At 43.4% G+C, this 27,309-nt stretch overlaps 2 protein-coding genes across 5 annotated transcripts in view; one reads left to right on the top strand and one right to left on the bottom strand.

Annotated features, from left to right (window-relative positions):
* The window catches only part of LOC102920593 (murinoglobulin-1-like), a 79,219-nt gene extending 57,332 nt beyond the window's left edge, over positions 1–21,887 (top strand). For 2 of the 3 annotated variants that reach the window (XM_076567881.1, XM_076567882.1), the window contains 21 exons: positions 1,517–1,666; positions 2,695–2,779; positions 5,012–5,198; positions 6,857–7,085; positions 7,821–7,947; positions 8,200–8,321; positions 8,791–8,842; positions 11,024–11,107; positions 11,370–11,546; positions 11,754–11,841; positions 13,162–13,318; positions 13,551–13,625; positions 14,117–14,297; positions 15,047–15,270; positions 16,664–16,882; positions 17,028–17,155; positions 18,547–18,637; positions 19,275–19,343; positions 20,152–20,254; positions 21,386–21,427; positions 21,744–21,887. In XM_076567881.1, the coding sequence (XP_076423996.1) occupies positions 1,517–1,666; positions 2,695–2,779; positions 5,012–5,198; positions 6,857–7,085; positions 7,821–7,947; positions 8,200–8,321; positions 8,791–8,842; positions 11,024–11,107; positions 11,370–11,546; positions 11,754–11,841; positions 13,162–13,318; positions 13,551–13,625; positions 14,117–14,297; positions 15,047–15,270; positions 16,664–16,882; positions 17,028–17,155; positions 18,547–18,637; positions 19,275–19,343; positions 20,152–20,254; positions 21,386–21,427; positions 21,744–21,760 (2,607 nt within the window). In that variant the 3' untranslated portion in view covers positions 21,761–21,887. Of the gene's footprint in view, positions 1–1,516; positions 1,667–2,694; positions 2,780–5,011; positions 5,199–6,856; positions 7,086–7,820; positions 7,948–8,199; positions 8,322–8,790; positions 8,843–11,023; positions 11,108–11,369; positions 11,547–11,753; positions 11,842–13,161; positions 13,319–13,550; positions 13,626–14,116; positions 14,298–15,046; positions 15,271–16,106; positions 16,566–16,663; positions 16,883–17,027; positions 17,156–18,546; positions 18,638–19,274; positions 19,344–20,151; positions 20,255–21,385; positions 21,428–21,743 lie in introns of those variants that run through there. The other variant, XM_076567883.1, reaches the window with a different exon arrangement.
* A 3,486-nt stretch (positions 21,888–25,373) lies between these two features.
* Positions 25,374–27,183, bottom strand: LOC121831619 (tryptase beta-2-like). 2 transcript variants are annotated; one of them, XM_076567887.1, is made up of 6 exons: positions 27,082–27,183; positions 26,801–26,861; positions 26,482–26,647; positions 26,105–26,370; positions 25,800–25,867; positions 25,374–25,725 (listed from the first exon to the last, which is right to left on the bottom strand). In XM_076567887.1, the coding sequence occupies exons 2-6, from the start codon at positions 26,859–26,861 to the stop codon at positions 25,561–25,563; spliced, it is 726 nt and encodes a 241-aa protein (XP_076424002.1). In that variant the 5' UTR covers positions 27,082–27,183; the 3' UTR covers positions 25,374–25,560. The 2 variants fall into 2 exon arrangements, with proteins under 2 accessions (XP_076424002.1, XP_076424001.1); XM_076567886.1 differs by having other exon boundaries at positions 25,800–25,963; positions 27,082–27,168.
* Between the last annotated feature and the right edge of the window lie 126 nt (positions 27,184–27,309).

The raw sequence follows: 27,309 nt of genomic DNA on the forward strand, positions 1-27,309 counted from the left end.
CATCTGAATCTGTCGCATTCTAAATCTATTGCTTTGAACTGCAGCATTTGTAAGACCAAAAGGGCCTCTGTGGCTGTTGGCTCTGCCCACCTTAGCTTCCCAACATGGTGGTGGTACAGTTTACCACCAGCTCTGGGTCTGAAGCCATGTGTACCATCAACTATCAGAAGCAGTTCTATCAAAGCAGCGTAGAAACGCACCCCCCCCCCGCTTTTTTTTTTTTTTTTTTTTTTTTTTTGGTACTAGCAAAGGCTAAATCCACCACGCAGCAGTGTAGTATGCCACTTGTGGATGCCTCCTTCCCGCCATATTGCCAGTTAAATGTGCACGCCAGGAACCCACCATAGTCACTCAAACCCACATGTTGCAGCTAGCTGCCCATATGAGACATGAAGCAGGAACCTGGTTTTGGCTCCATTTAGAATTGGTTATTAAATATTCTCAGGTTTAAGGTGGAAACTCGAGCCTTTGGGCACCATTTGTAGCTAGAGTTTTCCTGGTCCTGCCCTGGCTCACAGTCAGGACAAATCTCTCTCACCCACTGGTCCCACAGCCACTCAGACCCAACCAAGTAAACACACAGAGACTTATATTGTTTACAAACTGTATGGCCATGGCAGGCTTCTTGTTATCTACTTCTTCCATCTTAAATTAACCCATTTCTATAAATCTATACCTTGTCATGTGGCTCGTGGGTTACCGGCATCTTCACATGTTGCTTGTCATGGCAGCAGCTGGCAGTGTCTCTCTGTCTCAGCCTTCCACTTCCCAGAATTCTCTTCTCTGCTTGTCCCGCCTATACTTCCTGCCTGGCTACTGGCCAGTCAGTGTTTTATTAATAACCAATCAGAGCACACATTTGACATACAGACCATCCCACAGCACTTCTCCTGTGGCTGCTACCATGATGCCCTTGCATTTGGACACGTGACCTGCAGTCCCTCTCCCTCTTTCTAATTACACACACTGTAGTTTGGAGGGTTGAATACATCCTTCTGTCAAAAATGGAGGTGTCTTGGGTTTGTTTGTTTTGTTTTGAATTTTTTTCCCTGAATTTTAGGGAAAAAATATGTACAGAACTCTTCATTCAGATCTCTTCAGGCTGTTTACATACTGACTAACTCAATTTTTGTTTTGTTTGTTTTTATAGTATACCAGTAGACTAAAATATACAACCTTGATATTTTATATTTATTGAATTGTTTATGTAGTGTAAATATATTTCTAAATGTTTAATGTTGTATAGTAAGTAATGTTAAAATTACATCAATCTCAAATATACCATGCAGGATTTACGTTCATACCTTTTTAAAAATATGTGAAGTATTTTTAGTCTTTTTCTAAATATTGTGAACACCTTCAGAATAAGGGACTCTTCAACAGAAAATATTTAGAAAACCTTGCTTGGGGATCATTGAACATTCAAGAAGTGATTTGCAGTGATCATCTTTTGTTTTCGTGAGTATCTTTCAAGAAAGCCCAAGAAAGAGGCTCCCTTGTCTCCTGTTTCTTACAGATATACAATCTGCCAGATATGCAGCCCAGCAACTTCATCTCAAGTCCATACCAACTACTTGAAGAAGAAGACCCATGTGAGTGGAATAGAGATAGTGATGGCCTCATATCCTTACACCCAAATGAGAGGGATGTCTACAGTTACGTGGAGGTAAGCAGTGTTACCCACTAACATGCTGCTCTCAGAATTATTTAGGTTTTATGAAATGCTATATTGGCAGAGAATTTTTAGGGTCAGGCCAGGGATAAGAACCACTAGTAGACCAACCATGTTATAAATGGTGGTTCGTGTATTCCATCCCAAGCATTATAAAAACTGCATCTTGGAAAGTGCCCAGTGCAGGGACAGAGTAGATGAGTCATATTTTCTTTTTAGTTCTGGTTTTTTTTTTTTTTTTTTTTTTTAACCAGCGTGTCACTATGTAGCTCTGTCTTAGCACTCACTCTGTAGATCATGCTGGCCTCAAACTCACAAAGATCTGTAACAAATCTTTCTCTGTCCCATCAGTCAGCTCCCAAATAAAGACACAGAGAATTATTATTAATTATGAATGTTCAGCCTTAGCTTAGGCTTGTCCCACTAGAACTTATAACTTAATTTAACCTGTTTTTATTCATCTACATTTGCCTTGGGGCATTTCACTTTTCTTTCATTCTATATGTCCTACTTTCCTGCTTCCTCTAGCTAACTACCTGGCAAGCTGGCCCCTGGTATACCTCTCTCTTTGTCCCACCTCCCTGCAACCTAAATTCCTCTTCCTACTTACTCTCCTTGCCCAGAAGTCCAGCTCATTCTCCATGCCTACCTATTGACCATTTAGCTTTTCATTAAACCAACTACAGTGACATATCTTTACACAGTGTAATCAAATCTCTCTCAACAGAGATCTACCTGAGTCTGCCTCCCAAGTACTGGAATTAAAGGCATGCACCACTGTGCATAGCTGTGAATGACATTTTATTTAAAATAAAAGGGCTTTGTATCAGAAAGAAGGACACAACATATGTCTCACTATGAATTCTGTGTTCCGCCCATACTCTCTAAGGAGTATGAAAATACAATTTGAATAAGAATTCTACTTGAACATGTGAACCTATATCTGAATTAGTTATTATAAACACATTAAGTTTTTTACAGAATTTTGAGATATTTTGCTTGATTAATAATTTTCTTTGCAGGACATGGGCTTAAAGGCATTCACCAACTTGAAGATCAAACATACTGAAGCATGTTTGGATATTGAGATTTTTAATTCAATAGCAGGTAAAATAACAAATCAGCATTTATTTTCAGAATAAAATAAATGAATTATTTATCAAGGGTGATAAAATTTTAGAGCATGTATAGTATCCAAATAAGAGAGAAAGAGCCCAAACTTACCTGAGCAAAATGTGTCCAAATGCATGCTGGTACTACAAGAAAGTTAGAGATTGGAGACTCTTCCTTCAATGTTAAAGAGACAGATAAGATGAAGTGCAATAGTACAATAGAGAATCATCATGTGCAGTGTGAAGAACTCTTGTAGACATGTCAGAGAGGTGAAGAGAATTTCCTAAGTATTAGAGATGAAGAAGAGAAGGAAAAAGCCGGGCATTGCAGATAGAGGAGAGGATGGAAGAAGCAAAGCACTCAGGTCAAAGGTCACACTCACTCTCTTCAACCAATACCAACCACGTGTAACCTTTCCCTCTCCTTCATGGGAGCCACTTCCAGAGTGGCTGCACCAGTTTGTATTCCCACCATCAGCAAGAGAGAGTTTCCCTTTCCCGTTCTTCACCAAGTGGTTGTCAGTTTTGTTGTTGTTGTTGTTGTTGTTGTTTTTGACTAATCTGACTGGGGTGAGATGAAATCTCAAAGTTGTTTCAATTTAGATTTCCTGAATTACCAGCATGATGAACACTTTTTAAAGAGATTTCTTAGTCACTTTTATTTCTTTGGAAAAGTGTGTTTAGATGCACAGCCCATTTTTTAAATTGAGCTGTTTGTTTTCTTGACTCTTTGTTTTTGAGTACTTTATATACTATGGATATTTACCATCTATCATATGTATAGAAAGATTTTTTCCCACTCTGTGGGCTTCCACTTCACTCTATTGATTGTTTCCTTAGCTGTGTAGAAACATGTTAGTTTTGTGAGGTCCCATTTGTCAATTATTGACCTTAATTTCTAAGTGAATGGGTCTTATTTAAAAAGTCCTCTCCTTCACATCTATTTTCTAGAGTTACTGCTTATGTTTCCTTTCTAGCAGTTTGAGATTTCACGTTGAGGTCCTGGATCCTTTTGGAGTAGATTTTGTGTGGGGTCATTGATGTAGGTTTATTTTCATTCTTCTATATGTGAGCAGCCAGTTTTCAGAGCAGCATGTGTTGAAATGCTGCCTTTTGTCTAGTGTGTGTTTTTGCATCTATGTCAGCTATCAGATGAGCTTATGTTTGGATCTTGAATTTTATTTCATTGGTGTACATGTCTATTTTTCTGCCAGTACCATGCTGGTTTTATTACTATACCTCTGCAATATAACTTGAAATCATGAATCCCTATCTTCACTATTATTTATATTCTAAAAACTAAAATTTATTTTTACATGTGTGTTAACATAAAATAAAACATAATTCTGACTGGACTGTATTAATTTCCCTTATACTGACTTGAAAAGAAATCAAAATATCATCACAAGGAAGGAACTAAGGCACTGTGACTACTCTAGACAATGGATAAATGAAGCTGTCTGTGTGTATCTGTATTTGAACAATGGGAGAGATTTTCAAGCTAAGATTCAGTTGGGAAATAGAAACCCTAACTGAATCTGAATGTATACTTGTTCTTGGAAAAGCAGAGCACAGACCCTCTGTTGCCACCTTTAAATCTTGCATTTCTTGCCCGTATAAACCCAAGCCAATGCTATGATTCTTGAATAACAAACTTTCTTTCCATCACCCAAAAAAAAAAGAACCAAAACAGTCTTGACTTTTCCATTGTGTATATTTCTGATCCAAGAGTTTCCTACCTATATCTCTTTCAGTTTTATATAAATGTAAACCATGAAAATATTGGGTTAATCCTATAGATCTAGAGATCTAGAGAAAGAAAAAGATTCCAAGAATGTCTCTGCTGATAATGTAGCCATCACTCAACGCTGGTCTAGAGTGATGCTCATTGTAGCCACAGGATCTGTTGCCTGGGAGGTAGCATTATGGATCTTCAATCCTCCTAGTGGGGACATTTTATCTATCCAACCCAAGAAAATATGCACTGTGCTTCCTACCAACTCCAGCTACACAAGGGGATGTTTTCTCCAGGATTTCATACTTTCTGCTTTTGACAAAGGTGTTACCCAGCCTCCCCCAAAGTGAGAGGTTCAATGTATCATTTCCAGTGTCTTTGTAATAGCATCTAAGAGTCAAGAAGAAACTGAAAATTAAGCTACATTTACCCTGCACATTGTATCCCTTTGTACTCAGAACTATGTCCATTTCTTCCATTGTAACTTCATAGTATCTGATGTCGAATTTAGCAGTGAAGACTTAGGAATCATGAAATTATTAGCACATAGAAATCCACTACAGGAGGTTCCACCACATAAAAATCCACCACGTGAAGATCCACCACATGAAGATCCACCTACTGAGACCTTTCGAAAATATTTTCCTGGAACGTGGATCTGGGATTTAGTCACAGTAAAGTAAGTAATTTCCATTTGTAAGATTTGGGCTGGGTATGAAAATTTTATTTCTTTGTTTTCTAGTATTTCTCTAATTAATTTCTATCATAAACTAACAGAATTTTCCCAAGTTCCAACCCTGGAAAAAATTCCTCCCAGAGTCCTGGGGAAGACTCTATATATAGCACGGAGTATCTGAAAGTAACCTATGTACACCATGCTTTTTGTCTGTTTACTTTATTCCTCCATGACATAATTCTATCTGTATAGCTTTAGCTCTGTCCTCACATTCAGTTCCTCTCTGTGACCACTTTTCCTGTCCTCATAGCTTTAGTAAGCTCCTATGCTTTTGACCTTATCTTTGCCCTCTTTTCCTTCATCCTCCATCTTTACTCCTGGCTATGAGAAAACTGTACAAGAGATCTGCCTCAACGTCTACTGAATCTTTGCTTTTCTTTCTTCTCTGTGGCCATGCTGCTCTGTCTACCATCTACAGAAAAACTGCCTTTTTCTTTTTCTCCTCACCACATGACTCTCTGCTGCCAGGAAATCTGCCTCACTTTTTACTCCACCTGGATATGCAAAAACCACCTTTGTTCTCAGTCCATTGCTCTGGAAAGTCACTAGGCTGGAAGGCAAGGGATGCACTGAGTTTCATCAGCATAAGAAACAAAGCTATGCATCTAGGAGCCAGGTTGCCTCTAAAAGAACATTTTATCTTATTTCAGGGGCTTCAGGTACCTACCAGGTGGTCTGGTAGCTATTCTGGTCCTCCCTTGTCCTTCAGTGCTTTGTTTGGAGCTGGCCCTATCTTTGGATGTAGATAAAAGGGGATATTTGCAAAAGGCAGATACCTAATTCAAATGTTAAAAAGGGAGCAAGGAGCTCAGAGGCAGAAGACCCTGCCTATGTGACCTTATCCAAGTACTGGCCCAAGCAGGATGTTTACACATACACATTCTATGGGAATTATGAGCACAAGAAGTCCATAATGAGGAGCAGGTGAATAATAAAGCTGAATAACACCAAATATTCGGTCATAAATGGCTTCCCACTAGAAAATGCCTTGAAATTGCTAGGTATACCTTTAATACACAACTGAATCTCTTTAATATATTGTTGTGGCCTGTAAAAATAAACAAAAAAAATGAATCATTTAGAAAACCATAGTATATTTTAAACCATCAATTATAAAATATATGTATATTCATCAGTCCCAGAAAATTCACCTAAAAATTATCATATACCTTTCCAATGCTTAAAACCATTCAGGAACGCCATATTGAGTAGGAAGAGAGGCAGTCCTACATGGAGTAGACTACTAGACTGCTACATGGAGTGGACCATATAGGTTACAAACTGTCCTATGGTATTGTGGAGATGGGAGTTCAGAGACAACTTCAAATCTATGTTCAAATTTCCACTAACATAGAGACTAGAGGTGTCATGAGGCCATGATTTGAGCTGGGTAAACAAGACGACAGAAAAACTTTTCATTTTTGCACTGGAGTCCTGTTTACACTGTCCTCTTTCTATCGCTCCTTTGAAGGACTCAAAGGGAAGGGGTGGGGTTAGGTCACACTCCTTGGGGATAGCGCTAGATCACAATCATAGTGACCATCTCAGAAATAACTCGTTCACGTGCTCACTTTCTGGGCCTCACATTCTCACTCTCCCAGCTCATCAGGAGTAGCTGAAGTGGCAGTGACAGTCCCTGACACCATCACTGAGTGGAAGGCCGGAGCCCTCTGCCTGTCCAGTGACACCGGACTTGGCCTCTCCCCTGCGGTATCTCTCCAAGCCTTCCAGCCCTTCTTTGTGGAGCTCGCGATGCCCTACTCTGTGATCCGTGGAGAAGCCTTCACGCTCAAGGCCACCGTGCTGAACTACCTCCCTACATGCATCCGGGTGAAGACCTTTCTGAATAAAGCATGACCAGAGGAGTAGAGGGAAATTAGTGTGTGTAAACTTTAACTAAGAATTAAATGGAAAGAAGGAAAAAAGGGAGGAAGGGGTTGTATTGGGCCTGTCAGCACTGGTTCTAAATGCTTAAGAATTCCCAGACTCTAGCTACATATACAACAAAGAGTTGTTCAACAATATGGACACTACATAAAATGTATTAGGTGATTTCGCCGTTATTGAAAGAGGACATACTGTACTGACAGACATAGATAGTCCATGTGACCTTGGATATAATCAAAAGATATGGTCCACAAAGATGTAGTAGGCTGTTGTTCAGATAATATGGCATATTGTTCTACAATGGATTTGCTTTTGTTAGAGGTAGATATATACTTACATACAGTAGTTAAAAAAATCTAGTACAGTGAATATATCTTTGATATAAAAATGAAGCAAATATAAATAGATAAATTTATAATTCCTTCTTTACTTATTTGTGTAGATAATACATAGATGATAGCTAAATAAAATATTAGACATGTATGTGCAGATGAAATACATACAAGCCTCTGTGTCACCTTATGTGACATTTTAGGCACATGAGTCCCAAAAGCACTGCTCCTAATCTCTTTTAACACAAATCCCCTCCACACCCTTTCACCTACCTCCATCCACACATAATATGTTGTCCTCCTGTGGTGACATCTTTGCTATTTCTTCGCCCATGTGGGGCCACAGGTCGGTGTGCTGCTGGAAGACTCCCCCGATTTCACAGCTGTCCCAGTGTCAAAAGATGAAGATTCTTACTGCCTCTGTGCCAACGGGAGGCACACCACATCCTGGTTGGTAACTCCCAAATCATTAGGTGAGTGGAGACTCTGTAAGGGACTCTGTGCACAAAGACTGAATGCAGGAAGGGTTCTGAAGTTACTTTCTTCTCATTGGGCCCTCAAGCTCTGGGTCACAGCTTCTTCTGGCCCATGCTTACCACCTTCTTAAACACAGGACAAGCTCTTGAACTGCTCATAGAACTGAGGATACTTTGCAGATCTTGGGGTTTGGAGGATGCCAAGTTCCTGGCACATCTGAGCTTAGCTCTGTGGGCCATGTATTTTAGGGAATGTGAATTTCTCTGTGACTGCAGAAGCACGACAGTCCCCAGAGCCTTGTGGTTCTGAGGTGGCCACAGTTCCTGAAACTGGGAAGAAGGACACAGTTGTCAAAGTCCTGATAGTGGAGGTGAGTGACCTCCCTTGATTGACCTTGTGCTGAGAATGGAGCGAGGTCGACTGTGTTTAGATGAAAAATAGAAGATAATAATATGTGATCTTAGGATACCTCACAGCAAGTGGCAAGCTCAGGCTTTATATCAGTGTGTTCTGTCTTCTTTCTTCCTACTATTGTCTTAACTGGAGCTTGGAGGGGATGGGCTATGCCAGTTTATCTGCTTAAGCTTGAGCTCTGTCTTCTGATGCTATATTTTTTCTTTATTATCTTTCCTTGTTACCTTCATTTTGACCTGGCATCCACAAATTCTCAAATGTTCATGCCATTCCTGAAATGGTGGAAAATTAGACCATCTAATTCCAGTCTGGACCAAAAGTAGAGATGCTGTCTCCCCTCACGACCATTAAAAAATATCACCAGCATCTTTGTATTTGCACACTCAGTAATTTCTCATGTCTGAACTTTCTATCTTTTTGTCAAGCCTGAAGGAATTAAGAAAGAACACACCTTCAGTTCACTGCTCTGTGCCTCAGGTGAGAATCCTTCAAAACAGCAATAAGATATTAACTTACATCATCTACTTAGATCTCTTGAAATATTTCTATAAGAAAACCAGGATAGTTGAGAAGCTTGGTCTGTTTTGGGGGGCTCCTAGCAGTGGGATCAGGACCTGTCCCTGGTGCATGAGCTGGCTTTTTGGAATATATTCGCCAGGCTGGGATGCCTTGCCCAGCCTTGATGCCAGCCAGGGAAGGAGCTTGTTCCTGCCTGAACTTGATATGCCATGCTTTGTTGGCACCCATGGATGCCTGCTCCTTTCTGAATGGGGGAGGAGTGGCTGGGGGGTAGACTGGAGGTGGGAGGAGAGACTAGTAAAGGAGAAGGGAGGGGAAACTGGTTGGTGTGTAAAATAAATGAAAAAAAAATTAAAAGAAAACCAGGATACTGAATACCTTATAACCACTAAAAAAAAAAAAAATCATACTGAGTCACATAAATTATCAAAATCTTTACTTACCTGATGCAGCTATCAAGAGTACAGTCATGGTATACCTAGGACTTCAGAGTTCACTGTAGCCCTTTTCTCTAGACCACAGAACCTTCTCTTCCAGTCCATCTCAGTACTTAGAAAGTAATAGCTAGGGAATAGCTCAGAAGAGAACACAACCAAAAATTACCTAAAAAAGAGGAAAAACACAGAAATGTATTAGATTATAAATAAAAACAAATGTTTTTATGGCTGAATAAAGTCTATATACAAGCCGAGCTAAATCATGAAGTGTACCACGCATATTTCTCTGTAATAGTTGTTTCTATGACTTGTTCTTTTATTCATGCTCCTCACTGGATAAACTATTGCAAAAGAAATACAGCACTGTGTCACACAAGGGGAGCTCACTGTCCCCTGTGAGGGACAGGCACAAAGGCAGAGACTGTCCACTCACAGGAATGACCACATGACCAGCACCCGCACTAGTGAGTGGAGGAGTGCTTGTCCAAGATATATTTGTCAAAAGAATAAAGAAATTGGAATTAGTTTAAATTTAATGTAAAATCCATTATTATATGAAAATTAGCAAGAGAGATGAAATAAGCAAATATCTTTGTAAAAGGGATAAACTAATGTAACAGTGACTAATACAGTGTGTAGAAGAAAAATCATCATATAATGCTAAAGTCCTTTAAATGTTTTCCATGGAAGGAAGTGAATGAACAGGGTTACTGGAGATTAATTTTTAAAAAACCAAGGACAATGTAACAAAAACCCTATCCTTCCCATTGATTAATTCTGGATCTTCTGATATTTATTTATTATACAACAATCTGGCCATCACCCCTGCCATAGGGAAGCCTTCCATGAGAGCAGCTCAGGAGTGATCAGTGAAACCTCCTAAGGCCACTCAGGGGGAACCAGGAATACCAAAGGCCAGTTCAGAATTTATCCACTTACTTATTCTGACATACTGGAGGTTTATTCAAACATTGCCTTATTTTAGGTTTCCAGGGCTAAGGTAAAACACCATGACCAAAAGCACCTTGGAGAGGAGAGGTTTATTCATCCTACACAGTAAGTCCATCATAAGGGAAGTGAGGACAGGAACCTGCAGGCAGGAACTGAAGCAGAGCTGTGGGGAGTGCTGCTCACTGGCTGGCCTTCCCTGACTTGCTCAGTTTGCTTCCTTATACACCTGACAGGACCACCTGCTCTGATGAGGACCACCCACACTGGGCTAGGCCCTGCCACATCCATCATTAAAAAGAAAATGCCCCAAGACCTGCCAATGGGCTGATTTTATGGAGGCATTTTCTCAGTTGAGATCCCTATTTGCAGAAAACACTAACTTATGTCAAAGTTCACACATGCACAAAACAAAGAGAAAAAAATCAAAGCAGAATATACCCAAACCACAATTAAATGAATAAACATATTTCCATGTGTCTATTAAATAATTAGCTAAGGCATCGATAGGAGACTCAGCAAGTCCTTTTGGAAATGCTTTTCTTCAATACAATCAGTGATAAAAGCAGAAGCAATAGAGCTTAGCAGGCCAGTACTACCAGGAAATGTAGATTTGTGATATTTACAACAAGATCATTTTTCTAGAGATACAAGAATCAAAACTTAAGACACAGTTCTAAGCAACTGGCCTTAGGGCACTCTAGGAGTTCTGAGTACTGAGATAATTGTCTACCTGTTTGTTTTGCTTATTAAGATGCCGGCATATCTGAAAAATTGTGCCTGATGCTCCCACCAGCAGTAGTGAAAGATTCAGCGAGAGCCCATTTCTCTGTGTTGGGTGAGTCATTCCATGCCTGGAGGACTTGGGACAATAGTCACTACCACTGCCCTGTGTCCACCGTGATTCCAAATGTAGCTTCTGAACTACTACACTTGAACTCTTTGACATCCTTCTTCTGTCTCTAGACCCCCAATATCCACTGGGTTCCCCACACACCGCACCCTTGAAATTCCTTCATTGGAAGTGATTCTATTAGAGATGTTATTTTGTTCTTGAAGATAATGTCTGTTCTGTCTGATGTTACATCTCTCACTTCCAGGTGATATCTTGAGTTCAGCCATAAAAAACACACAGAATCTTCTTGCAATGCCTTTTGGCTGTGGGGAGCAGAACATGGTCCTTTTTGCTCCTAACATCTACGTACTGAAATATCTGAATGAGACCCAACAGCTGACTGAGAAGATCAAGTCAGAGGCCATTGGTTACCTCAACGCTGGTCAGTAAGGCTTAGAAATTACACTTGGTTCTTGTGAATGGTCTCTCTAGAAATGGGCTTAGCATTGGAGTGGGGAAGCTGAGCAGGGTTCCCATTTGGTCAGTCCTATAAGCCAGAGTATGTGAGGGCCTCTCTGGCTTCAGACTGACATCTTGTCCTTCTCTGAGCATCAGTTTCTTCAAAACACACCCAAGCCTTCCATTCCAGGCTATCAGAGGGAGCTGAACTACAAACACAAGGATGGCTCCTACAGCGCCTTCGGGGATCAGGACGACCAGAGTCAAGGAAGCACTTGGTAAGGAAAGTCCACTATGTGTCAGGCTTGCTCCACTCCTGGTCCTCATGGCAACTCTGCATGTGTCTTATGTCATGGGAATACAGTGGATGCCTGGGCTGGGAATGAACTTTTCCGAGTTAGCAGGAATCCTACATTCAGAACTGAAACTGTCTCAAGGCTCATCTGCCTTGAATCTATACGACCTCTTTTACTCAATTCATTATGCTGGCTTTTTCATTCCTCCACAAGATTTTTCATGATAAATACCCAGCTACATATTGCTGAGCATCCAAATATGCTCATAACTCTTAAAAAGCTGATACCATTCTTCATGTGGTCCTGTATTGCATAAGAATGTGTTCTTGGGATAAACACACAGACATTACAGGTGACAAATGACATAGAAACTGATAGAAACAGGAAGTAAGCCAAGGAGAGGGATGGACATTGTGAGGTGGAAAACATGTTGCAGGAGTGTAGCTAGAGTTCTCCTGCCTGGCCCACAGTCAGGACAAATCCCTGTCACTCGCCTGTCCCACCACCGCTCAGACCGAACCAAGTAAACACAGAGACTTATATTGCTTACAAACTGTATGGCTGTGGCAGGCTTCTGACTAACTGTTCTTATAGCTTAAATTAATCCATTTCCACAAATCTATACCTTGCTATGTGGCTCATGGCTTACCAGCATCTTTTCATGCTGCTTATCAGGGTGGCGGCTGGCAGTGACTCCCTCTGCCTTCCTGTTCTTTTATTTCTCCTCTCTGTTAGTCCTGCCTATACTTCCTGCCTAGCCACGGCCAATCAGGTTTTATTTATTGACCAATCAGAGCAACTTGACATACAGACCATCCCACAGCACAGGCAAGTGCAGACCATCTCAGACACCTGCACTCATGCCCGTGGTCCTAATCATCCTATATGTGGACCTGCTGGGTAAAGCCATGAGGAACCCAAGAATGGGCTCCCACAGGACATTCAGAACATCCCACAGCACAGGAGTTTTAGGAGAGAAGGTTTTTCTGATCTACAAAAGAAAATCAATGGAAGGGGAAAAGGCTAAGATGAGGGTGCAGGTGTAAGGGAAACAGGAGAGTGAGTGATGGAGAAGCAGTGAGAAGCAGAGCAGGAAGCAGCTGGACCACACTGTGGTGTCCACATCCAAGAGGACCAGGGATGGAAGACTGCTTTGAAAGAGGAAGAGAAACTGTAAGCTTCATGTGCTCACAGAAACTTAGGCTGATTGCTCATGAGTGTGGTCCAGACCCCAGAAACCCGTGTGTGAAGTGCTGCATCAGAACACAAGCCCTCATCTCCCCACTCTCCCTCCCCGATCAGGCTCACAGCCTTTGTGCTCAAGTCTTTTGCCCAAGCTCGAGCCTTCATCTTCATCGATGAAACACACATCACCCACGCCTTCACCTGGCTCTCCCAGCAGCAGCAGGACAATGGCTGTTTCAGGAGCTCTGGATCGCTGTTCAACAATGCCATGAAGGTGACCTATTCTGAACTACTTATAAGTACGGTGACCTAATAATAACATCCGAAAGTCGGGCCATACTCCTTACCACTGAAACAAACCAGCCTTCAGGCTGAGAATTACTTTTTCATAATGGGGGTGTAAATGAGAACTTCCATTGAATACAAAGGATGATTACAAGCAGGGAAGACATATTTAGTGCATTGCTTGCTGTATACTTTACCTGTTTCATTCCTTTTGTTTACAGGGTGGAGTAGAAGACGAAGTGACTCTCTCTGCCTATATAACCATTGCCCTTCTGGAGAGTTCACTTCCAGACACAGTAGGTGCCACATTGCTTCTCCATCTTCCAAAACTAATGTAAAATGTGTGGCTTCCTATCCTCTCTAAAGCCAAATGGCAGCTTTCTTTTTAACAAGAGTTTTGCATTTGTAATATTCCTTTAATGACCATCCACCTGCTCAATGAAATTCTGTCTATGTTCCAAAAATCAAGACAAAAACATGTCCTCTAATACTGTCATTATTAGTCTGTATTTAAATGGAATATAGTTTATAAAAGAAATGGCTCCTAAAAGATAGAGGATAGACAGATGATCAATGACAGAAGATAAGAGAGAAGGAAGGAGGGAAGGAAGGAGAGAAGGAGAGAGGGAAGGATAGAAGAAAAGAGGTAGGGAGAAAGGAAAAAAGAAGAGTGGAGGGAATGGAAGGATTCATTTGAAAAGCATCAATGTCTCCATCCTCCATGTTTCTTCCAAGGCCTGCTAGGACGCTTGTTCATGTTGCTCAGGATTCACTCTTCTGCCAACAGCAACCTGTTGTCTCCAAAGCGCTGACCTGCCTGGAGTCATCCTGGAAGACAACAGAGCACAGGGGAGATGGCAGCTCTGTGTACACCAAGGCACTGCTGGCCTACGCTTTCGCTCTGGCAGGGAACCAGGACAAGAGAAATGAAATCCTAAAATCACTTGATACTGAAGCTGTAAAGGAAGGTAGGAATGTGTGTTATCGTGTTTGTCTCCATCCAGTTCCAGTGACGGGAAACGGGAGTAGACGATGTGTGGAAATAGTATTACATTTTAGTTCCGTCCCCATGGCATTCTGAGGTTTCTCCTTGGACTGACACATTAGGAAATTAGCCTTTCTTCTACACACAACACCTTCTCTTCAGTGTTTTCTCCTAGTGTACCCAAGTAAACAAATGTAATATCACAATAGAATGCACACAGTTCAACTACCGTTACAAAGGGAAATGTAGCTAAAGCTTAACTTTCCTCTCTGATACACATACACCTGTCAGGAGGAGGCAAGACTATAAAGAACAGGAAAAAAGAACTGATGCTCAAGGTTTTGCTCTTTCAACTGCAATTCTGAAAACAATGGGAAACTTTCCTGAGTCATTTGGACTGAACACTGAACTAGTGATGTTTTGTAGGGTGTGAGGGAATTAATGAGTGAAAGAATCATGTCTGTTCTTGTCTTCTCACCAACTCTGCTAGAGCATCACTGGGGGTGTAGTTTAGTTAACAGCTTACGAATTTCTGTCTTCATATCTTTCTCAGTCCTACCCTATCATACCAGCAGCAGATGTTTTTACTGCTAATAATAAATCTGGGATTATTCTGAGCGAAAACTTGAAAACCCGCTACAACTTTCTTATATATCCTTCTTTCTAGATAGAGACATACAGTTATTCATTGGCTACTCACACTTCTAGTTATTTCTCTATTTTTACCCTAAGACAACTCCGTCCATTGGGAAAGACCTCAGAAACCCAGGAATTCAGAGAGGTATCTGTACAAACCCCAGGCTCCCTCTGCTGAAGTGGAGATGAATGCCTATGTCCTCCTCACTCTCCTCACTGCCCAGCCAGCCCCAGCACCTGAGGACCTGGCTTTGGCAGTTCGCATCGTGAAGTGGATCACAAAGCAGCAGAATTCCCATGGCGGCTTCTCTTCCACACAGGTCGGTGACTTTCCTTCAGAGTCCCATGCAGTGAGGGGATTTGAACAAGAGATGCAGGAACAAGAAAAAAGGGAAGAGGAGGGAAAAAAACAAGGACATGTTCCTCATGGGTATTTTGAGTCTATAGGAAGTGAGGGATGATACATTCCATAATGAATTTTCCTAGTTCCTATGTTCAGACACAAGAGGTCTCTTCATACCACATTTAGAGAAACAGGCTTAAGTTGCTAAGGACTTCTGACCTAGACCCAAACCTTGATAGAAAACAATGGCAAAAACCCTGAAGTGTCCAGAATCCTTATATAATTGGTCAAGCTGGAATAGCACAATGAGTACCTAAGAGATGCTAACTGGACCAAACTGCATCTTTATCATCGTGCTGCTCTTAGGTGAGGCCATTCCCCTTCTCCTGACAGACTCTCCCAATCTTATGTATGGAGAGATTGCCCTCAGGTTTTCCCCAAGCTAGTAGAACTCCTGCAGGCCTGCTTTACCTCAGGACAGTTAGATCCAATCAAGGCTGTAAACCATTTGCTTTATCATCTAGTCAGTATAATTCTCATGAGGTAATAGTTTCCAAAAATATACATCTACCATAGTGTCTATAAAAGATGCTCCTATATTCAGGGCATATATGACAGAGTTAATCTCCAGAGAGGTATAGTGAGGAGGTCAGTTCCTCTAAAGGAGAACAATGTACCAACAGGAACCTTCCATGACATTAGCCACCCTGTTTGCATTCAATTCTTTCAGTCTTTTACCTCAACAGGAAGTCTGCATTGTAAATACAGTAAAACCCTCACTGCATGTTTCTGTTCTCTTTTTGGGCTCTGCAGTCAGGATAGCATCTGGAGCTGACTTGGGATAAGGAGGGATCCTGTGGGAGAGATCCTCTCTAGAGCATGGAGTACATCCCCAGAGAGTATGCTGCCGAGGAGCAAGGCGAGGAAGGACAGCACTAGATCACAGTTTTTCCTTTATTTGATAAGATTGGATCGTGACTGGCACTTGGCCATGATGTTGATGTCTCTTGAGTGTTCCTCAGTGCAGAAGAAAGTTTGGTGGTGAGAGCAAGAACGTGATTTTGTCGACAGATGCTCGGCATCTTCACGGGAATCAAGGACAAAGGAAGAAAAACAGTAAATGCTAGAAGAAAAATCTAATTTGGATTTATTCTTTGTACTGGTTTGGGGGAAATCTGCATATGCCAGGGTGCTCTGTGTAAGAAGGGAAATTAAGTAGATGTTTTTGGTTCTCAAATATTTCCTAAATTAAAGTCTAGAGATCAAATAACTAAAGACAAAACCTCAGGACACTTTTGTCACAGCCTCAGGAAGAGCCTGAGCCCTTCCATACTGATGCTAAACTGAACTTTTACACTCATCCCTCACAGGACACTGTGGTGGCCCTCCATGCTTTGTCCAAGTATGGAGCAGTTACTTTTTCTAGAAGTCAGAAAACTCCTCTGGTGACCATCCAGTCTTCAGGGACATTTTCTAGAGAGTTCCAAATAGAGAACAGCAATCGCCTGTTGCTGCAGCAGGCCCCACTACCAGACATCCCTGGGGACTATGACATCAACGTGTCAGGGGAAGGATGTGTGTATGCTCAGGTAAGATTCTGGGACAGCTGGGAACGTCCTTCCCCAAAATAGAAAGCATCCCTTTGCCACCTGCACACATCATGCTCAAATTGGGAGAAATCCACCCAAGGATCCAGTGCAATGGAGGTAAATATTTCTATTCACTACTTCTCAGACAACGCTAAGATACAATGTGCACTTGGAGAAACAGGAGTCTGCATTCACTCTGCGGGTACAGACAGAACCTCTGACTTGTGATAACCCCAAAGGCCACAACAGCTTCCAGATCTCACTAGAAATCAGGTATGAGCCTCTGTCTCTCTTGCCTACTACAGTGTTGTGCTCCTGGATCTCTTCACAGAATGGGTTCAGAGATATCCAAAGCAAGGCTTCGTTAGGATTTTGCTCTGTCAAAAAAAAAAAAGAAAGAAATACTTGACTCCAGCAAAGTGAACAATGAAGAATTATAGAATTATAATCTCTAATTAGTCTACCTTTCGAGTTCCTTTCTCACCCACTATCATAGTAAAATAATAGATTGTTCTTTTCTCTATGATACTTTAATGTGGGCTATTCTTCTTCACCAACAAAGGCAAACCTTCTTGGTCTTTTAAGATTCCATTTTTCTAGAGGGAAAAAAAGATACTCTGTTCTTCTGACACATGTCAAAAACGTCATATAAACTGTAACCAGCATTGGGTGCTAACTGCAAAAAGTGAAGGGATCTTGGATGGAAAGGAGACTTCCATAGTGTGGCCTATTATCTTGTTTCCCAGTGTAATGGGGTGTAGCTTGTTGTTTTACTCTTTGGGAGACTACCACCCCGCTCCCTAATAAATACATGGAGACTTATTCTTACTTTGTGAATGCCCAGCCTTAGCTTGGCTTGTTTCTAACCAGCATTTCTAACTTCACTTAAATTATCCCACTTCTCTTTTACTATGTTTTACACCTAGGCTTTTTACCTTTCTTTATTCTATGTATCTTGCTTTTCTTCTTATTCCGTGGCTGGCTGTGTGGCTGGTGGCTTGGACCCTGGCTCTAGTCCTCCTCCCCTCCTTTTCTTGCCCCTCACTTTTCTTCTTGAGCCTAGATTTCTCCTCCTATATATTCTCTCTGCCCGCCAGCCACACCTATCCCCCTCTCCTTCCTAGTCATTGGCCATTCCCCTTTTTATTAGTCCAATCAGGTGCTTCAGGCAGACAAAGTAACACAGCTTTGCAGAGTTAAACAAATGCAACATAAAAGAGTGCAACACATCTTTGCATTATTAAACTAATATTCCACAACAGTGGTGTGTGTGCATGTGTGTGTGAGAGAGAAGGAAACAGAGACAGAGACACAGAGAGAGACAGAGACAGCGACAAAAACAGAAACAGGACAATCTCTTCTCTCAGTCCTCAGCTTCCATATGCATTAGGTTTTTGAGATGCGGTTTCTTACTGCCCCAGGCTTGTTAAGAAGACTATGCTGGCTGGCCAGTACACTGCATGGATGCCTCTATTTTTAATCAACTCCCAGTTGACATTGTTATGCAGTCTATTTTGAGAATTGTTTATATTGACTGTAAAGTCCATATATTTTAAAGTATGAAAAAATAGCACAGGGCATGTCAGGAATTGCTGCTTGAGCTCCAAGGAGGCAAGATTCAAAGCATTAAAAATATTCCTTCCATTCACTTCTCTGGTCTGCAGTTATTCAGGGAGCCGTCCAGCCTCCAACATGGTGATTGTTGATGTGAAGATGGTGTCTGGTTTCATTCCATTGAAACCAACAGTGAAAAGGGTAGGTGGACCAGATGTTTGGATTTCTGTATCTTCAGACCAGAAACTTGCCAACATCATCATAATAATGCCATCCTGAACCAAAACTAATTTAACAAAATTTGATTTATATAATTCTAAGTATAGGTGTGGACTGTGATAGCAGTCAGCAGAAAAAATATAACAATGGTGTTTGAGTTCATTGAGTTCACAATCTAGCTAACAATAATTTTTAAAGCATGATGAACTTGGTCAATAATGATTAATGGGAAAATGTTATTAAGTACCAAAATTTTAGATGTGGTGTTTAAGAACTTTGAAAATTAACAGCAAACTAAGATCAATAGCAGAGTACAGAGAAAGATACTTGCACAGAGAATGTGAGGTAAGTGAGTACTATCAAATGCAGGACCACTTCACCTTCAAACAAAAGTCAAAAATACCAATTACTAAGTTAGGTCATAATCTGTCAGGCCTCTAGTGGAGTGGCATTAACAGTCTTAATCATGTATTTTCATTCTTATTGGAAAGTATCTTCCAACTCACTTTAATGAACTGGTGACATCTCTTTCTATCATCTTCCATCCCTCAGTTCATTTGCCTTCTTCACCCCCAAGGCCTTTGCCTTTTCAGTAACACAGTGTTTTCTCTCATTCCAGCTTGAAAGATCAGAGCATGTGAGTAGAACAGAAGTGAGCAACAGCAATGTCTTATTATATGTGGATCAGGTGAGGGTCCTTCCTGCCTCCCTAACTGTGTCTAGGTGGACAGTCCTTGGTTTATGTAGGTCAGGTGAGGGTCCTTCCTGCCTCCCCAGACATGTCTAGTGGACAGTCCTTGATCTATGTAAATCAGGTGAACATCCTTCCTGCCTCCCCATACATGTCTAGGTGGGTCTTTGTGGGAATTGTAAAGCAGGAGAAAAGCAGGTCTCTAGGAAGTCTTTTGGGGAAGCACCTTCCCTCTGCTCATACTAGATGATATTTTAAATTGTCATTCCTGGCCTGGAGACATGACTCAGCAGTTAAGAGCACTAACTAACTCAGAATTGTCTGTAACTCCAGTTGCAGGAGATCTGATTCTCACTTTTGGCCTCTACTAGTATACCCATGCACACATATACAACAACAACAACAACAATAATAATAACAATACAAATCTTTAAATTCCCTTTCCTCATTGCTGGCTTTCCTGGGACTTATCATGGGCTCCCAAGTCAGCAGGTCAAAGGGCTTAACTGTCACCCTGAACAAAGCCCCACATCACACACTGGGGAGGAATATGGATTTTTTGGATTAGTTTAATAGACTAGAAAAGTTTCATATACTCCCAGGAGCCTCTACTTTAGTTCCTCACGTCTCTACTCTAAAATCCAATCACCATCCACATATGTGAGCAGTTAGGAACACAGTGACTGAGAGGTTAAATGCTACCCATGCATAACTGTTTCTCAAAAACGAGTGACTGAGTGATGCTGAAGAAAAACAGTGGCCACCGCCATGATGCGATTCTGGATTACTTTTCTCTCTTTGCCAGGTGACCAATAAGACACTGGCCTTTTCCTTCGTCATTCAACAAGACATCCCAGTGAGGAACCTGCAGCCTGCCATTGTGAAAGTCTATGACTACTACGAGACAGGTGAGCAAGGGATTAGGAAGCGCCCCGAAGCAACTTGAAGTTTTCTCTTTTTTTCCTTTTCTACCGGTTTTTTAAAGACAGTTTCTCAATATGCAGCCCAGGCTGACCTCAAACTCTCAATCCTGACTCAGTCTCCAAATGCAGATATTACTTGTATATACCATTGCACCGACTGTTTAAAACAATTATTTTACACATAGTGACACATTACATAGGCCAGACTGGCAAATCTGCTCTTAATAAAAGAATGTGAGTATGACAAACATTTATAAGATGTCAATTTATTCAGCCACTGATATCTTGTTCCTACTTGTTTGTCCAAACAATCATATGTGACCAAACATGTCTAAATAACATAAGGGACCAAACGTTTGACAACGAAGTGTCTATTGGTGGAAAGACACACAAATCTCCTTCTGAATATAGTAACGCAAAGATGAAGAATTATACAAAGAATTATAGTAGGAATAAAAAGATGAGTGAGAATTATAGCCTGAGTGGTCATTGATGAAAGAGAGAGAGAGAGAGAGAGAGAGAGAGAGAGAGCAAGCAAAGCCAGAGTTGGGGAATAAAATGGGGGATTTTCTGTGCCATATGTCTCAGAATAGACGAGTTCAAGAAATAGTGAAGGAAAAAAATCAGAAATATAGAAATGCATCTGAGAGGACACATGTCTCCACGGATCACTCCCTGTATTCTGCTCAAACACTGTAGAATAAGCACACTTCGATATTCTCACTTGGGTGAATTATTCTGGTGCTGTTGCCCATTTGCTTACTTATGTCTTGAGAGGGAGGCATGCCACGGTGCCTGTGGAGGTCACAGGGCAATGAGGAGAAACGGTTCCTCACCCTCTGCCATGTGGATCCTGAGGACTGAACTCACTGTGGTCACTAGGCATGGCAACAAGTGCCTTTCCCCACTGAGCCATCTTGGTGGCCCAGGATAAATGTGTCACCCAGTAGCTTCAAGAAGATATTTTCTTTGCTTGGTTTGTCCCCAGAGAGACGACTTTTCTGTAACCATTCAGGTTCTGATGAAGGAAATTGGTCAGTCCCAACACATCAACTGTGCTCCACAAAATGCTGTAGCATCAAACTCCCATTCTCAATTTTTTTCCATGTCTTTCAGATGAAATGGTTTTTGCTGAATACAGCGCCCCCTGCAGCTCAGGTGAGCTCCTAGCACTCCTTGCAAAAAGCCTTCCTCTGACTTCTTCTCCTTCAAAACTACCCAGAACTTTTGTTTGATGAGCTCAGAACCATCTCATCCTGTGAAGACACTGCATGGTACACCATGGGATTGGTGCACTAACCCTGGAAGACTCCTCTAACTTCTTTACCAAAGTATATCATAGCTTATGGTAGAAAATCCAATGGATCCTAGTTTCCTCCATGGTCAGTTTACTTTCCTGCAGAAAACCCTGCTGTCTGTACTCAGTTAGAATTATATCATCTGATGTGCTGCTTTCTTCTCTCCACATACACAGATAAACAAAATTCTTGAAACTCATACCTGAAGACAAGACATTGCTGGAATCCCCGAACCCAGGAACCTTCAGGATGGTGTTTTTTGTTGCCTCTGCAATACAAATACTGAACAAGCGTGGTAAATAAATGCATACTTCTAGAGAGTCTCTGTCTTTGATGCGTTCTTTACTTAATCCAAATTTGCCTCATGCTCACCTAGTGCCTTGCTCTGTACCCCACATTTGCAACGAACAGAAATGTCATTCAAAGAGAAGAACATGTGTTGTGAAAATGGGGAACCCTTTACAACTGCTCAATAGTACAGACCTCAGAGCATGAAGAATAACACACGGCAACCTTTCCTCCATAAGAAAAATCACGATGGGTATGCTAGTGACCCAAGACTATTAACCAAGCAAGAAGTGGTGATTCAAGTCTGCATTCAAAGCATTTCTGGAGGCTGAGGCAGGAGGATTGAACATTTGAGAGCAACAGAGGCTACCTAGCAATTCCAGGTGAGTCTGGGCTTCATAACCAGACTGTCTCAAAACATCAAAAGGCAGGGATTATACAGCTCAATGGTGGAATATTTGACCAGCATTTTCTTCTCTTTTTTGTAAATTTTTTCTTTTTTATTGAAAATATAAAACTTTTTTGCCTCATGTAATACATACTGATTAGTGTTTGCCCTCTCTCTACTTCTCCCAGTGCCCCCCACACACACACACACACACCTCCTCCCCCATCTGGATCCACCTCATTTCTGTCTCTCATTAGAAAACATACAACAGCCAGGCAGTGATGGTGCACACTTTTAATCCCAGCACTCAGGAGACAGAGGGAAGCAGATCTCTTTGAGTTCCAGGCCAGCCTGGTCTATAGAGCTAGTTCTAGGACAACCAGGGTTACCCAGAGAAACCCTGTCTCAAGAGAGAGAGAGAGAAAGAGAGAGAGAGAGAGAGAGAGAGAGAGAGAGAGAGAGAGAGAGAGAGCCCGAGTCTCCCGTAACTGAGCCAGAGCTGAGAGCTACATCTGTCTAAAGTAACCTGCTCAGCTGGGTACTGGACTCTGGCTGAGACAGAGGGTTTGGGCCCTGCCCTGAAAGCTGTCAGGCCTGACCCCTGTAGCCCATGGCCGGAGATGAAGCCAGTGATCACTTTTATCTGTCAACTGACTCCGAGCTGAGCAGAGCTGCTCTGCCAGGGTCAGATAAGGAGAAAGCCCATCAGGAGGCTAGGCTGCTCTCCCCTCCCACCCTTCCTCCTCGCCCCTTGCCTGGCCCTAGATGCTTCTCACTAGGATCCTGGTCCATCTCCGACCCTGCATGGCCTCCACTGAAGGATGGCTAAATGCACTTATCAGACAGAGTGTCATCACCTACCAGGCAGGATCCACAGTGACCCTGAGAGAGTGAGATGGGTGGCATGGAGGAACAAGGGACCGAGTTCCAGCTTTACCTTTTATTTTTGTGGTGGATGTGTATTATGTTTGACATTAAAAATTAAAACTAAGAAGATGGCCAGAGATATGGCTCAGCAGTTAAGAGTGTGACACACACACACACACACACACACACACACACACACACACACACACCATCACCACCACCAAAAGATGGTACCAAGCACTGGATGAGACAACTGACTTCATTTCCCCATCAAGGATGAGGGCTCTACCCAAGAAAGGGAAAGGTCAGCCCTCAGCAGTAATTGTAAAATCGTGGATGTCACCCCACACCAGATGTTACCTCCAATACAGAAGCTGAATCAAGACAAGGGGAGCAAAGGGGCAGCATTGATGGCATATGATTGCGAAACATAAGTGACATTCCAACAGGGAATGGCTGCTCCAGTGGGGCCCACTCACGAGCCAACAGCTCCCTTCAGCTGAATGTTCCAGAAACAGGCATTTGTGTGAGTAGGAATAGCCAAATCCCAAGAGCCTCAACTGAGAGCCCCTCAAAGTAAAGTCCACTCTAACAGCCAGATGTGCCACTGCATGAATTTTTTTGTTTTTGTTTTTGTTTTTCGAGACAGGGTTTCTCTGTATAGTTTTGGTATCTTACTGTCCTGGATCTCACTCTGTAGACCAGGCTGGCCTCGATTCGCCTGGCTCTGCCTCCCGAGTGCTGGGATTAAAGACGTGTGCCACACCAGGCGAAATTATTTTTGAGCTTTATTCTTTTAGGATGGGGTCTCACATATCCCAGGCTGGCCTCAAACTCAATTTGAAGACAAGGATGACCTTGAATTCTTGGTCTGCTCCCACCTCTCCAGTGCCAGGATTGCAGGGGTGTACTACCACACTTGCTTATATTGATGGTGGAGATCGAAGCCAAGGTTCCCTGCCTGCTAGTCAAATACCACCAACTGAGCTACACCCCCAGGCCCCACCACGTGGGATTCTGGGCAGCAGAGGCAGTAATGACGTGGACTCTATGCAGAGTGTGATGAGAAGGCAGGATGGCAAGGAGTTCCTATCAGGGCAGTCACGGAGCCGTCAATGAGGCAAAGGAGATGTCTTTTGCCACTGCAGGGTGAAGATGGCTGAGCAATACCTGCAGAGGGTGGGGGTGCACTGGCCATGCTTTATCTCCTGGGCCGGCTGCAGTAAGTCTGGCTTCCCTCTATATGGGTCTTTATTTATTTATTTATTTTTAAGATTTATTATGTATATACAACATGTATGACTGCAGGCCAGAAGAGGGCACCAGATCTCATTACAGATGGTTATGAGCCACCATGTGGTTGCTGGGAATTGAACTCAGGACCTTTGGAAGAGTAGTGCTCTTAACCTCTGAGCCATCTCTCCAGCCCCTACATGGGTCTTTTAAGGTGTCCATGCTGTTCTCCATGTCTTAAGGACAGGATGTCTCTCACATGAAAGAAATGAGCTGTGGGCAGGCAAGGTGATGGCCAGTGGGTAAAGGTGCTGACTGTCAAAGCCTGAGGACCTGAGTTGGATGCCCAGAGTCCTCGTAAAGGTAGAAGGAGAAGGGCCGGGCGGTGGTGGCGCACGCCTTTAATCCCAGCACTCGGGAGGCAGAGGCAGGCGGATCTGTGAGTTCGAGGCCAGCCTGGTCTACAGAGCAAGATCAGGACGGGCACCAAAACTACACAGAGACACCCTGTCTCAAAAAATACCAAAAAAAAAAAAAAAAAAAAAAAAAAAAAAAAAAAAAAAAAAGTAGAAGGAGAAAACTGACTGTACAAAGTTGTCCTCTGGCCTCCACACACGCACCTTGGCATGCACATATATTATACAAGCACATGTTTGTTTTTGTGGGTTTTTTTTTAAGACAGGGTTTCTCTGTATAACAGCCTTGGCTGTCCTGGAACTCCCTTTGTAGACTAGACTTACCTCAAACTCACAGAGATCCTCCTGCCTCTGCCTCTCGAGTGCTGGGACTAAAGGCGTGCGCCACCACTGCCCAGCAAACAAACGTCTGTTTGAAATGTGTTTAAAATACGTTTTTAAAGTGAGCTTGTGTGGAAAGAGGTTAGTCCCAGGGACAGGGCCTGGTAAGAGGCCCAACCCCACTACGGTATGCCAGTCCCATGACTAGGACCCCACAGCAAGGGCATCACAGCCTGGCCAAGGTACTCCATTTGCCCCCAGTGACACCCACAATGAGGAGAGCAACCCCCATAGCTGTTTGCATGTACTTTAATGAGTACCCTGTGCGGCCACCTGGGGTGGGAAGCAGAAGGGATGGGGGTGGCCAGGGGCTCAGAGGGACAGGGGAGGCAGAAGGACAGGAAGGTGGAGGTTCCACCTGGGCAGGAAGCATCCAGTTCAAGACAATAGGGCCTGGTTCTCCTCTGACCTGGAAGCAGCTCAGGAGTTCTCAGGGACGTAGCGGTGGATCCATCCCAAGTAGTACGTCACCCGGGTGTAGATGCCAGGATAGTTGGGCTGTGCACAGCCCTCACCCCAGCTGACCACACCTGCTTGCAGCCAGGCACCCTTGACTTTGCAGACCAGCGGCCCCCCTGAGTCACCCTGGGGAAGACAGGGGCTAGCACTCCATATGGAGACTGGATGGGGTGGGGTACGGGGGAGGACACAGGACCCACCTGGCAGGAGTCCCTCCCAGTACTTCCAGCACACAGCATGTCATCACGGACAATGCGAATGTTGTCCCCTGTGTAGAGGCCAGCGTGGTATTTCTGATCACAGAGGCTGTTTTCCACAATGGGCACCTTCACTTGCTTCAGGGGATAGGGCGGCGGGAGGGGCTCTGGGGTGAAAGAGGTGCAGCCTTTGGGGGGAGCTCATCAGGGACTGGCCAGCCTTGGGAACCCCTGTCCACCCTCCAATGTTGGGGCTGGGTGAGATCTAGTCCCTGCCCAACTAGCTGGCAGCCATCCCTGACACATACCAGCATTATTAATGTCACCCCAGCCTGTCACCCAGCATGATGTCCCTGAGGGGAAGGTCTCCGCGGCAGGAGGCAGGGATATGGGGTTGACATGGGTGGAGACATTCACAGCGTCCTTGAGCTCCAGCAGAGCAATGTCTGCCCCAGTCTCAACTGAGTAGTAGTTGGGGTGCACAATGATCCGGTTCACAGGCAGGAGTTGGTCCTCGTAGTATAAATGCTGCTCACGAAGCTGCACCCGGAAGAGCTCTGGGCTTTGGATGTGCCTGGAAGAATACAGCCCTGTTTGGGAGGCTCTGAACACTGGGCACTGTGGGAGAAATCTTGACCCCCCCACCCCCACTCCGCACCCCCGTGTCAGGCCCAGGCAAACTCACGGTCCCACACAGTGTGCCGCAGTGAGCACCCACTGTGGGTGGATGAGGGAGCCTCCGCAGAAATGTATCCAGTAGCTGGACTTTAATCTCAGGCTCACTTGCCAGGGCCACTTACTCCCAGACGCCTCCCGTCCTCCCACAATGCCTACTCGCTGCTCAGCTGGGCCTGCAAAAGGACAAGGGGCAAACCTCAGCATCCTGGCTTGCTCCTCCCTGTACAGGAGCAACTATCTCTGGGATCCTCCACATTCTCCCATAGCCTGTGGCCTGTGAAGGTCAGAGAGAGAGAGAGACAGGGAGGGCTCAAGACACAACTCACGAGGGGCGGCACGCAACAGGCTGGCCAGGAGGGACAGCACCAGCAGCAGCGGCTTCAGCATCTGGAAGAGGCAAGGAATTCAGCTTGAGTCCAGCTGGGAGACAGGGCTGGACTGGGGTTAGCAGAGAATCCAGTCCAAATGGAGCCAGGGCCTGTGAAATGGAGAGTAGGTTCAGCCGGGGAGTCTGGGGTCTGGTGCTCCAGGTCACTAAGGTCACAAGCTTGGTCACTCTGCTTCAGGGTGATGAGCAGATGCCAGGGGCTCTGGGAAAGGACTTTACCTTGGCGGTCTCTGCTGCTCTCTACTCTGCCTGCTGTCCTCTGTCTGCCCTTTTATTTTCCCAGACCAGAGTTCATGAGAGGAGGGGCATACCACCCTCCAATCCAGACATGAAGGAAATGATTTAGATCAAAGGCCCCCATGTAACAATGCCCCCACCACCCAGATGACCTTCTGAGTCCCACAAGTCACAAGATTGAGCGCAGAAGACCAGCGACACACGCCCCGC

The sequence above is a fragment of the Peromyscus maniculatus genome, chromosome 3, assembly GCF_049852395.1.
Source record: "Peromyscus maniculatus bairdii isolate BWxNUB_F1_BW_parent chromosome 3, HU_Pman_BW_mat_3.1, whole genome shotgun sequence".
Taxonomy (NCBI): domain Eukaryota; kingdom Metazoa; phylum Chordata; class Mammalia; order Rodentia; family Cricetidae; genus Peromyscus; species Peromyscus maniculatus.

Bases quoted from the DNA above. Each gene is read 5' to 3' on its own strand.
- LOC121831619 (XM_076567886.1), bottom strand. From the start codon at position 26,861: ATGCTGAAGCCGCTGCTGCTGGTGCTGTCCCTCCTGGCCAGCCTGTTG. The intron at 26,648-26,800 runs GTGAGTTGTGTC...GTCCTTTTGCAG, and splicing joins CCTGTTGCGTGCCGCCCCTC to GCCCAGCTGAGCAGCGAGTA. The intron at 26,371-26,481 runs GTGAGTTTGCCT...GTATTCTTCCAG, and splicing joins GCGGCACACTGTGTGGGACC to GCACATCCAAAGCCCAGAGC.